Source organism: Staurois parvus, unplaced genomic scaffold (genome assembly GCF_062004578.1).
Source record: "Staurois parvus isolate SC_StPar_1 unplaced genomic scaffold, SC_StPar_1.0 ptg000061l, whole genome shotgun sequence".
Taxonomy (NCBI): domain Eukaryota; kingdom Metazoa; phylum Chordata; class Amphibia; order Anura; family Ranidae; genus Staurois; species Staurois parvus.
In genome coordinates, this window is record NW_028317857.1 from 5,685,804 (window position 1) to 5,699,446 (window position 13,643).

The 13,643-nt window shown below is 40.1% G+C and overlaps 1 protein-coding gene across 10 annotated transcripts in view; it reads right to left on the minus strand.

Annotated features, from left to right (window-relative positions):
* The window catches only part of PARD3 (par-3 family cell polarity regulator), an 814,686-nt gene that overhangs the window by 504,334 nt on the left and 296,709 nt on the right, over positions 1 to 13,643 (minus strand). For 8 of the 10 annotated variants that reach the window (XM_089668703.1, XM_089668701.1, XM_089668700.1 and 5 more), the window contains exons 4-5: positions 10,447 to 10,625; positions 3,292 to 3,423 (exon numbers count right to left, since the gene is read on the minus strand). In XM_089668703.1, coding sequence (XP_089524829.1) covers positions 3,292 to 3,423; positions 10,447 to 10,625 — 311 coding nt within the window. The remainder of the gene's footprint in view (positions 1 to 3,291; positions 3,424 to 10,446; positions 10,626 to 13,643) is intronic. The other 2 variants (XM_089668705.1, XM_089668707.1) reach the window with 1 other exon arrangement.

Genomic DNA, 13,643 nt, shown 5'->3' on the forward strand with positions numbered 1-13,643 from the left:
CTCTGGAGTCTATACCTCTCCTAATACAAGAGAGGATTTTGCTCACTTTAGAAACTGCAGCTTGGCATTGCATGCCATTATTAAGCTTGTGATCTACCAGAACTCCCAGATCCTTCTCCACCATTGACCCCCCAGTTGTACCCCCCCCCCCCCCAGTATGTATGATACATGCATATTCTTAGCCCCCAAGTGCATAACCTTACATTTATCAACATTAAACCTCATTTGCCACATAGTTGCCCAATTTCACAGAGCATTGAGGTCGGCTTGTAAATTGAAGACATCCTGTAAGGACGTTATTCCACTGCACAGCTTGGTGTCATCTGCAAAGACTGAAATTGGATTTTTAATCCCAGACCCTATATTGTTTATAGATATTTTAAAAAGTAAGGGTCCCAACACTGAGCCTTGGGGTACACCACTGACAACCCTAGACCATTCAGAGTATGAATCATTAACCACTACTCTCTGAATACGATCTTTTAGCCAGTTTCCTATCCATTTACATACAGATTTTTTCAAGCCTGTAGACTTTACCTTACACATTAGCCATGTGTGGGGAACTGTGTCAAACGCTTTTGTAAAATCCAAGTATACTACCTCCACAGCCACCCCTCTGTCCAAGTATACCACGTCTACCAACACCCCTCTGTCCAAGGTTTTGCTCACCTCCTCATAAAAAGAAATCAGATTTGTTTGACAACTTCTGTCTTTCATGAATCCATGCTGTCTGTTGCTTAAAATATTTTTTTCCAGCAAGAACCCATCTATGTGGTCTTTTATTAAACTATCCAGTATCTTCCCAACTATAGAAGTTAAACTAAAAGGTCTATAATTACTTGGTAAAGATTTTGACCTTTTTAAATATTGGCAGCACATTGGCCTTACGCCAATCCAGTGGTACTATGCCAGTCATTCAAGAGTCCCTAAAAATTTGAAACAATGGCTTTGAAATGACAGAGCTCAATTCTTTAAGGACCCGTGGGTGTATGCTATCCGATCCAGGTGCTTTACTCACCTTTAATATGTCCAAATATTTCTGGATCATATCAATTGTGAGCCAATGTAGATCATCTGGAGCTGTGTCAATACCATGCTCATTATGGACAAGAGCTCCCCCATGCTCCTTTGTATACACAGAGCTGAAGAAAGAAAGTCTTTGCAAGTTACATCTGAAATCGCAAAACGTAGTGCAGGAACTACTTTCAAAATCGGTGTGGCTCCGACAGAGTTCCATTGTAGACAACTGGGAGTGGCTTGTTATGCAATTTGAAATTGTCAAATACATGACAGGTCACACTGGTGTGAACCAGGACTAAATGCTAGCGTTCATTCATTCCAGTGAGCAGAATAAACTAATATTCTGGCCAATAGATTCCATAAACACGCAAACACTTGACACACCTAAATGTGTGTACAATACACAGCTTTAGGCATGTTTTTTAAGCTGCTTTTTCCTGCCAGAAGTAAAGGGCGTTCAAAGGAGAAAGTCAAGGCCAAGGTGCAGACAGCCCCATTCCCTGATCAGTTAAGGGGAGTGCTAGCTCTACTACAAATTAAAATCTACAAGTAAGCCAAAGTCTACCATAAATGGACAGCTTTTGCCCCCCAAAAAATAATAAATAAAAGAAAAAACATAGGACCTTTACCATTCTTATTTTCCCAAACAATGAATATAATGGAGAATGAAAAGGCCCTATTTACTGCTATAACACAGAGCAGTTTTCTGCAGATATTTCACACTGCTATGGGCATTCAGCCAGCATCACCAGCCCATTTCAGAGATTTCACAACAGATCCAATGAGAAAAGACAAAAGTCACAGTCTGGGCTAGGGTAGATGGACATTTTACGCATCTACAGGAAACATTAAGTGCAGGTCAGCAAATTTTCACATACCATAATGGTATAGCCTGGATGAGACATCTAAGGCTGTGCTTGACCTCTTTTGTTTTACGCCTTTGGAGCACAGCAGGTCCTAATGAAATGCATTTACATTGCAGGCAAAACAGGAAAAATGCAGCCCTTGTGCAGCATTTTGCATTCATGCACACGTTTATAAGCAGCAACGTATCGACAAGTCCTAAAACTGCTGAAACATTGCAGCTTTAATCCTTCTCATAATTGTCTGTTAGTCTGTTATAAACAAGAGAATGATGTTGCACAAGATCTGCTCAACTTTGCTCATGACCTACCTAAATCAATAGTACAGCAAGCAAGTCACTGTGCCTTCAATAACATGTGAAATAAAAAAAAAAAAAAAAAAGAAAACTGTGTGCCATATTACCAGAGTGCTAAACAAATCTGCAGTTAGGAATACAAAGAAAAAGAAAAAAAAGAAGAAAAAAAAACACTTTTGACCTCCAAAAAAAAAAATCTATGATAATGTACTATGGCTAAGGCCTTATGCACACTAGGCATTTGCCCACCTCCTCTGAACACCTTTTCTCCGGGCAGGAGAAAAGCAATGTTAAAAAAAGCACCTTAAGCCACATTTTGCAAACACGTTTAGGTGTATTAGGCATTTCAGCGTTCATTCATTACACTGGCCAGAATATTTATTTAATATGGCCATTAAAATAAATTAATGCTCAAGAGCTAAATGTGCCTAATGCTTAGGTGCTTTTCGACACGTTTACATGCATTTGGCTTTTTTTTCTGCTGAAATGTTCCTCTCCTGAGTGAGCCACATAACATGGAGGGGGGGGGGGGAAATACATCAACAGCATTTAAAAGTGGCGTTTTTTTATGCCCAGGGTACATGAGGCCTAAATGTTTCTATATGTAGAAAAAAAAAAAAAGAAGAAATTAAGGACTGTACAGGTGAGCCATGTCTCTGGCAGTGATTTTCTCAGAAAGAGGCAATTCTGTGGAGACGATATAGGATTCAGCTGCTCCCTCCCCAACACACACCAATGTTGAGGAAATCACTCCTCTCACATGCAGCCAACTACATAGCCTAATCTTCTGCTGAGTGCAAAGTACGTACAGAGAACGGCAGTGTCAAAACTTTGCAAAATCACAAAGTTCCTGAAAGGAAATAGTATTCACGGGCACACGTGGCAACAATGGGCCAGGACACCCACACTCCCTTATTATCATAGCAATACGAGGCAAAAAAATGCATTTATGAAAAACCACGAGTATTAGTAAAAATGTATGTCAACTATTACCAATACATCTCCTAGTATTTTAATATTTAGTTTTTGATGGAATGGTTACAGATGCCTGGGCAACCTCTAGGGGGCACCATCTTTAATAATGGCATCAAACAAAAGGTTCAGCATTTTACCTGCTCCTGCCTCTCTAGCCACTTGTCCACCAGGGGGTGACTGGCACTCAGGGAAGAGCGGGCTTTATCTCTTTCAAACTGTTTAGACCAGTTACTGGTATCTCTGGGCAGACTCCTGTAGTTCTCATCTTTCTGTTTTAAAAGAAAGAAAAACACATGATTAAACTATTCTGTCACTATACACAGAGCATATACACTCTTGGGAAACCACCACCACCACCACCATTTCTGTCTATGAAAAGGTACATGCATTAAAATGGACATGAAGTGTCTACATAACACTGATCATTTAACTGAATCCAATACAGGCCTTTTCATAAGACCAAAAATATTAGATTTTTTTCATCATATTATGAATGTGGATTATATATTTTGAAAACTAAAAAAATAAAATTCTAAAAAAATATCCCATAAAAATTGTGTGTAAAGACATACAATAAATAAATGCGTCTCACATTTCTGACTGCCAAAGAAATCAATCTGGTAGAGGACACTAAAAATAAGAGCTCCCTGACAATAGGAGCACCAAAATTGTACAAAATTGCATATAGCTGAATGTTCTGATAAATATTGGCCTCACTGTATGTGCCCCCTGCCTGCCAAGGGCTCCTCTGACAATGGAGCTGGAAGAGTGTATTAGAAACAATGGATTAATACCATCACCAAGTACTGCGTCAGAGCAATAAAGTCGTCAGCATCACTAAGGCATTGTTGCGGCAGCACTAGTTAATCGAAATGGGTCTCCCAAGTGTGCCACCCCACTAAGGAGAGTGCAGAATGGAATGCCAGCATGGGAATGCTGAACAGATGAGTACCCAGAGCTCATTTATACAAGCCATAAAATGAGTGTGGAGTGCATCATCTGTCTATGCTAACACTACAATCCTAGTGCGTCTGCTTGAGCACCAGATGTGGAGAGGTTTACATTAGTCAGATTCATGTCCACATTGCTAATAAGGTTCAAAGTAATCAGTTTGTTGACAGACCGGGGCAGTGCTTCAAATGTCATTGCTTTTAAAATGATGAAAGGCCCAACAAAATGACTATTACTCAACCTAAAGTAAAGTAGGAAACCACAGATGTTTTGTCCTGTTTTTTTTATCTGTACATCCAATTTCCAAAAACAAGTCTGTCCAAAATGCTTTTTACAAGCGCATACAGCATCAACGATGTGCATAGCACTGTATCCAAAATGTAGTTCACTGCAGGCAAATACTGACTTGAAAAAAAGGCCTACAGAGCAAACACTGCTTTAAAGTGGTTGTAAATCCTTACATATACCCAGTGAAGTGACTGGCCTCAGGTGATACACAGAGATGTAGCAAATCCTCCTACACAAGTTGTACCAGCAGTCTTCTCTACACCCAGTCAAAACCAGAATTTATAAAGCTTGTTTAAGCTGTCAGAAAACAGGAGGCAGGGAGCTAAAATTACACTCTGTAGAGCTCAGTGAGGAAAGTTCTGAGAGCGGATTGGAGGGAAGGGACAACCCCTCCCTCCCTTCACACAGGAACAGAGTTAAGGCTGTGAATCACAGGCCCCTCCCATCACCTTTTTATTTCTTGTCAGGAAAACTTGTCAGAAGTGACTCAGGCATATAGCAGAGGAACAGGCAGCAGACATAAGTGACACTTAGTGGTCTTGAGTGAAACAAGTACACACTATAGAAAGATTTGAAAGAATAGAAAGTTTACAACCAATTTAAATATTAAAAAAAAAAAAAATCACCAAGATGTGTTGGGACTCACTGAAGAAGAGCGCAGGACACAGAAAACCAAAAGAATAATCATTTCAGAACCATCTTTACCTTACTGAATCTTTTTAGCCCACCTCACCATAAACCTGCCTGGTTGTACTGTTTAACCCTTTCACTGCCATGCCCTGTGCTTCACTTTTAAACTTAGATGGCCAGATCATTTTTGCAAATTTTCTATTGCTTTTTTTTTCCTTACAACTTTCATTGTTTGTAAAAGACCCCTCAAACCATGTATTTTCTGAAAGCACATGATGAACAGGGAAAAAAAAAAAAAAAAAGAAGGTTCTACTGATTTTTAGGGCTCCATGACACTTGTGCAAATGTTTATCAAAACAATATTTATTATATATATATTTTTTTTGATAAAAATATACTAACATTATTATGATACAAAAAGCAAATTTTATAGAATTCTGATAAATTCCTAATATATAAGCTTAACCTGTACGGAGTTAATAAATAGCATACATTTGTAAATTTTAAATTGCGCCTTTTTGCAAAATGGTGGAAACTGAGTGTATGCCAAACTGTATATCACATTTCTCTAACAATCTGGAGGTCTTCATTTTTCAATTATGGAGGAGAGGTGAGAGGTGGGGGGGGGGGACGGGACAGACCTCTAAATGTCTCTTTTTTGGGGCAGCCTGAGCTGCACTTTAGATGAATGAACAGAAATCTGTATAGACTCCTATTCCTTCACAAAATGACAGAGTAAACACTCTTTATTATGTTTCATTCACAAATTGAAACATAGAAAACACAGTTTACTATGTGTCAGTGATGAATTAGCAGAATGATTGCTACTGATCACTTTGTTAATTCAGGAAACAAAAGGAGCTGGTAAACACAGGTTTACCAGCCCCCCTGCTCTCCATCCTGACAGTGATGATCTCGGTAGCAGCTGCAGCCGGCAGGAGGGGGTGGAGGGAATACTGGCCAGCAGTGCTGAATGGGGGGTCACAGCTGCAGGAAACCTTTAGAGCGTACAGACCTGGTCAGCTGGAAGCAGTGCTGTAGGTCCGTACACCATACAGACATGGCAACTAAATGGTTTAACATTACAAAAAAAAATTGGTGTATTGCTACCTTTAGCCATCGTAAAGAGTTCATTAGAATAATGAAATCAATAATGAAAAAAGTGATAGCTTAGCAAGGTATGAAATATAACAGAGACTCTAGACTTGGCAGATCTGCCAGCAGAGTATAGTCCAGGATGGAGCTATCATACATACAGGAGGCCTGCTGTGTGGTTTTACTGATCTGTAAGTTATTGCTTGAATTTACAGACAGTCACATCTACCCGTTAAGTAGAAAGCCAGCAGCTGGTCTGTGTGATCGTAGTGCAGAGCTGCCACTTAGATCACGAGCAGAATATAAGTGGGAGACTTAACACATCTGCCCAGCTGGGTCTTACTGCTGCCCGGAATCACACAACAATGGCAGAACAATTTTCACATTCATATAGTCATGCTGGTTACCTGGCTACTTTGAGATCTATGCTTGTAATATCAACATAACTTGTCATTTCACACAACACTACAGTAGATCAAATAAAAAAGCAAATCCCTCAAGCGCCTCGATAGCTATAAAAAAAACAAATTTCTACATCCTGTAGCTTCTATGCACTCACTGTAACTGACCCCCCCATACCCAATCCCCTTGCAATATTCACATTCTATCTGCATGTGAATGGGCAAGCTAGGTCAGCCTAGGTTTCTGCTGTTTTATCATGTAGGCTTATAAACCAGTTTCGCTGTTAATCATAGTATGTTTCTTCGAAAATCAGTAGAACTGTCCTGGCGTGGAGTTTTCTTTTTTTTTTTTTTTTAAAGGGCTGGTTCACACAAGTGTAGAGGGCCACGTTTTTCAGCAGAAGAAAAGCGCAACTCTCCGCAGGGGCACACCGAAAATAGCGTTTTTTTGTGTGCCCTGTTAGCACTTCTACAATGTGGGGCAGAACATTGAGAAATATGCAACATTTCTGTGTGTGACCCTACATATCTTTGCACAGTAGATGAGCTGCCGTGCATAGAAATGAATGTCACTTTGTGAAATTCCATTAAATTTGCATTTAAAAATGCAAGGCACTGTCCCCCAGCTGCGAGCACTACCCCGTGGAGAAAAGCTGAACTTTTTTACTCTGTGGATGATGAGAATCCACCTTGAATGGGATCTTCTAAATGAAGCAATGGACAAACCTAGACAGCCAACAATACAGAGCTCTTACAAACATACTGTATTTCAAAAGATGGCAGATTGGACACTATTGCACTATTGCTGGTTGGCAACTATGTTATAGCTCTACTTATACACTATATCCCACTCTATTAAAAATATGGTGTCTCCATACCTTTATGAGCCAAAACCAGGTTCAGGAACCAAGATTTTTGTGGTGAGGCCATCTGTCCTCCTCAGAAAATCTATGCTAAATAGACCTAAAAAAAGAAAAACCCTGGCTTCCATGAGTTTAACACTTTCCCTATATTAGCTATATGCCAGCCAAAATAAGCTCTGCAAGGATGTGCACACAATTATATACATATTCTATGAGACCTATGCTTACATAAAAACAGGCAGGAGTCTTGACTAGCAGCCATGGACATATGGGGGAGACTGAGCACAAATGCCAATGATTCTATGCAAGTCCCAGGCTCTCTCTGCTAATCTATATTGAAGCACAACAGAAAAGTAAATCCAAGCGTCCAGATTTGCATCTTCCTGCCACTAATGTAAGCATGAATTGGTCGTATCTGAGTTGAACTGAGAAATATATATATTTTTTATTTTATTACTTGTATATACTGAAAAAAATGTCTCTGAAGTTAAGACCTGAGGACATTTTTAAAAAGTCACCAAGATAAAATAAATATAATGGCACAATGCATTTCTTCATCTTCAAAAACTGTAGACAAAAACGTAGGTAATGAGTATGCACAGTTCATACACTGGAGCTGAATACCTTGGTTCTGGTAAGAGCAGACAGAATGTAGTCAGTGAGACAATACAGACTGCAAAGAAAACTCAGCACGCTCAACCAAGGTGGATCTGATGTAAGTGTGAGCAGAGGTGGTGCTGTGGCTGTGGCTCTTGCATGCCATCCAATGTAACTGTATATAAAAGACGGCACTCATCCAGGAACTGTATAAGCCACTATTGAAAAACAGGGTAAAAACTGCTGTATTAGATGGTTTTTGTCCTGTTTTCCATTAAAGTGGCTTGTACAGTTACAGGACGAAGGCCGGCTTCTATATACTCATTTAAATACCACATGAAGACACACTAGTAATATAAAAATAAATTCTAAGGACAACGGGAACCCGGCTTACACTTCCCGTTTTCCTGCATTTCTTGCCATGCCAGAAATCTCCTGGGATAGTCATATTACATGTCCTTGGAGGCTTCAGGGTAAACTCGACCACACTACATATGCAATGGGCAATATCTGCAACACTGTGAATGTGCCATCATCAGGGCTGCAAGAACCAGGAAGGGACAACCAGCCCCTGATGATGTAAGAAGAAAAGATGAAAGCATGGGTGCCCTGAATGCAAAGAGCGAGTGGCTGATTACACCAGACAATGCTGTTTTTTTTAGGACAACCCAGTGGACAAGGTAAGAGGAAGTTCTTCTTACAGTCCAAGTCATTCCTCGTATTACTGTTTAAAGCCTCACTTCTATGTATATACTGCTGTGAACTTGTGTTACCTTTTTTGTGATGTTATTTCAAATGTAATAGAAAACCCTGTTTGCAAAAATAAAATCTGATTAAAAGAAAAAAAAAAATCTAAGGGTACAAGGATAAGGAGTCATACTTACCTTATTCCTGTACTCTTCTGAACTCTCTCCATCTGTGCAAACACTACCCCAAGTATCCTCTCTAGGGTGCTACCAGCTGCACACCTGCCTCCTCCCTGCATTGTATGTGATGATGCAGAGGGACAGCCCAAAGCCTGGGGTGGGGTGTAAAGTAAAACACCCCCTTAAGCTCCCCCTATATCTAATAAGTATTTAACCCTTGCTGTACTGGGGGCCTTGTTGCACTTTTTTTTTTATCTCCATCCCATTACAGATACCTAGATTTTTAGGCAGAGTGGTAGCAAGACCTGCCTGTCATAGCTCCTTGTTACGTTCTTCTCCATATTGGAATCCTGCTCTTCTTGCTACCACTCATTCCACTGCATTCCCATTAAAAAGTAAACTAAAAATCCAATCATACAAATGTTTGTCCAAAGGGGAAATAAAATAGATAGTTCTAAGTGAAAAAAGTATTGGTTTCTTTCAATGTTAACCACAAAAAACAGTTTCACCTTTTATTGAACTAGATTGCATAGCTCTAAAGAAAACTTGGCAACAAGTGATTCAAGCCAGTGAGCTACTAAAGCTATTACGCAACCACTGAAATTCTGCTAAAGGCAGAAAGGTCAATTTAACTTAATCCAATTACTCTGTAAAAACCAGCAGCCGGGCTTCAAGCAGTTCTTCACATGGTCACTGGGAATGTATCATTAAATATTCCCTCTCTCCCCTACTGATAAAGGATCTAATGATCATCTCTGTCTAGGGGATAAGAGAATACAGAATTTTACTTCCTCCCTTCTCATTCACATCAGAACGTTCACTGCTGGACCAGCAACCACATTCTATCCTGATGACGTGACCTCTGGTTCTGCACGGTAACGTATGAGGTAGAAGTGCTTGGGCACATTTTGCGCTGAACAGAAGAGTCGCGACCACCGACTGACCCGAGACTGCGGGTTAAGATAAGTAATATTATATCTGATTTCATCCTCTAGAAAAAACAAGTTATCAATCTTTTTATTAGCTGAGGGAGATGGGGGGTGACTGTTCATATTTAATTATTGTGTTAATGCCCGGGAATTTAGCCTTAAACATTCTCAATATCCCTATGGGAACACAGGAATGTTCTGCTTCAAAAAAACTGCCAACTAAACATAATTTTGAATTAAACAAAACAGAGAGTCAAAATAGATCTGCATTATTTAACAGGTTAAAAACCGTTATACCAAAATCCTTTTCTCAGTAAACTGTTGCAAAAGCACTTGCAAAATGCTATCGTTTTCACATGCTGAAGAAATTAAAAGGCTGATCTCAAAGTTTTGAATCCAGTGATCCCGCAGCATATGGCGTTACAGATGGGAGAAGGTGAACTTGGAGAAGGCTAATTGTTTCAAAACATGTCTCTGTTTCTACGACCGATCGACGGGGACTTTGGAGCAGCAGACATAACAACTGTACTTTTCACAGGGAGAATAGCTGCCTCGGGGCTGCAGCCCAGTGGAGGATGCTGCAATAACACTACTGACATGAAGAAACAATTACGGCCAGAGAGAAGAATGAGAATGCTGAACGGCAGGCAGTAAAGTGTGTGTGATCCATACCTTTCTGTCACTGCTGGAGTGGCCTGCAGGGGGGTTTTTCTTGGTGTAGCCTGCTGTTGTAGACCATCTTGTGGGGTTCCTACGAGAGGGCTCTTCTGATGTGAAATTGGAGTCGCTTACAGAGGTGGTAATCCCCACTAATGCCGGATCACTACTACGACGCACATGCAGTGGCATATCTGAAAGATAACGAGAAATAAAATAATCATGTAACAAGCACTACTGAGGCATTACATAGTAGCCTGCAAGAAGAAATAAAACACAAAAAAGCTAAGTTTACATAGGTAACCTATTCACCTAACAGTATATTACAGTAGGTATATTCAACGTGCAAAAAGGTCATGTCAGATCGCCAATGGCTGTAATTATTACATTCAAATACAAAGTATAAAGTTTAATAACTACACAGTCAGCAATCAGATCTCATCTTCTGACAGACAGAGAAATGAAAGCTAAATAATGATTGAATGCTTTGTACTGCTATTACACACAGTTCTATAAACAAAATCCTTAGCCAAGTGCGGTACTACAACACATTTTACCTTGACTTCTTCTAGACATGCTAGATATTTAGTGGCTGAGTCCCAAAGTATAATAGGGAGTACATGGCTAATCATATCAGTTCCTCACCTGAACTGTCTCATGCCTCTATTACAGGACACACATACAATGGGGGCACGTTTGCATGGAGTTAATGTACCAATAAGTTCTTGGGTGAAGAAGCATCAACATCTGAAGGAACCCATACAAGAAGAAGCATTACAAACACTATGCATATAGTGTCTGTAGCAGAAATGGAAAGTGTACGTCAAGCCAAAGCATTTCTAATTTTGGAGTTTTTACTGCTATCTGATACTCTGTTAGAAAGATTTACCCCAACTTCCTGCATATGTTAAGAAAAATTTACAACAGGGACATGGAATCTGCAAGGAGTCCAACTCTTCCTTACTCTGCTAAAGAGAATCATGTTTTATTGCGGTCTGTGTTGTGTTTGAGAGAATGCTTTTGTGATACTTAACGTATATATAAACCCAAACACTAAACCCCATAAAAGTTTTGTTGGGAGTGTGTGAAGACTAAAGCCCCATACACATGAGCCAAATGTCGGCTGATTCAATAGAAACTGGCTGACATTCAGTCCGTGTGTACACCTGCCTGTCCGACAGAAGCCAGTCAAACAGCTGGCTTCTTTCGAATGGGCATGCTGGAAAACCAACATCTGATCAGTTCTGGCAGCCAATGGATGTCAGCGCGGACTGGCTTGTTGTGGCGGGGGGCAGTCCCCCTGTCAGAACAAAATAACTCAGTGGGGAGAGCGCCGTACTAACATTGGATAGTTGGTGTAGCGAGCTCCTCCCCAGCCAATGGGTTGATCAAAGAAAAAAACTGCTAGTGTGTACCCAACATAAGGAGAGCCATTTCAACACAGGTACTTGGCATGGTGTACTGTTGTCATCAACAGGAACCATGCCCTAAGAAATGCCATGCAGACATTGCTGGAGAAAATGCATGTTGGAGGCAGCTGCAACGTGGATGCAGCAAATCAGCAGCACTGAGCAACAACAAAGGTTGAAAAAAAAATGTAAACTATTTTAAATTTAAAAATCCAACTTTTTTATACATTGTGCTTCAGTAAACTAAATGTAATTGAGTTAGAGTTTATATCTACTTAAAATAGGGACTTCAGTTAAAAAAAATAAATAAATAAATGTCAGCAGCTACAAATATCGTGGCTGCTGAATTTTATTACACAGACATTTACCAGACCAGCAGGAATCCAGCACTGGCTTCAGCAGGCTCAGTTCTTAGCCTGTCTTTAGGTCCCCGGAGCAGCCATCTTGACTGTGGGAGGCTGTGACTTCCTGATGCTTCACAGCCAACTCCCCACTGTGCATGCATGAGACACACTGCACTTTCTAAATGGTCCCGCAGTCTCCTGAGACAGTAAAGTTCCACTTTAAGTTTGTGACTGGCACAGGGTAATCTGTGTGGGCAACAAGTTCCTCCTAGGATGTTTTTATGACAGCAGCTAACCAAAAGACTGAGTGTGCATTCATGTATTGTGGATTCAAATCCACCACATCCTGACCCCCATATGTTCCCAGTAACACAAGAAAAAACTGCTAAAATCACTTCCCACAAAGTAAAGCATGATGATAAAAACATTACAAGTTACAAATTAATATCACTTTATTTCACTCTTAACAGAAGAAAGAACAAATAAACGCATTACATGTATCCAGCATGGTACAGGTCACATTAATACAAATGACTTTTCTTAGGGAATTTCCATTGTATATGTGAAAATCATCAAGTGAATTATTCATAGCGTTGCTATAAGTAGGTCTGTCAGTGTGCATAGAAGACGTATAGCGCATGCAGACTTTTCAAGAGAAAAGTTAAAGTGGACTTGGATGCAAAAAGTGAAAATGTTGCATATCAGGAAATACAGTATCTAAAGATGTTAAAGTGGAACTAAACCTAGCTGCAGGTGCTTTGCCAAAATGTGTACACACATCATATCTGCACTCCATGGCAGACTTACCCATCAAAGTGCCCCCTATACACAGTGATGGGCTCCCACTTCACCAATGATATCTTTGCTCAATCTTCCTCTGGATTATGGCTGCATTCACACTTGAGTAATTTGTAGCTTAAAGTTCGAAGCTCCAAAAAGGCTCAAACATAAAAAAAAAATAGATGTTCTCTATGGTTCCTGGTCACACCTGATTGCGCGAACAAACATCAGAGAGAACAACTGAATTTTTTACGTTTCAGCATAATTGAAGCTTCGAGCTTCAAATAGCTACAGTGTGAATGCAGCATTAAAGAATCATCTTCACTGGCCGGGATAACGAAACTCCTGTTCATGATTTACTTCATCCCAGCATCAAAGGCAAGCCAACAATGTACACTGGGATGCAGCTTCTCATTACAATACAAAAATAATACATTGCAGGCAGGTTAGACAGATCCTTTTACAGCCAAAGTCTGCAGGAAAAGCCTACCTGACAGCAATGTTTTATTTTTATATTTCACTTTAAATGTGCCTAAACAGCAACCTAAGTGCCAAGGGCCCAGTCACACCCCCTCAGACCCTTTGTGGGGAATTTAACGCTCATGGGTTATGTGAACCACAACACACCTAAAAGTGGACCTGCATTATTTTTGGAATTGCAGCAAACCACAACACACTA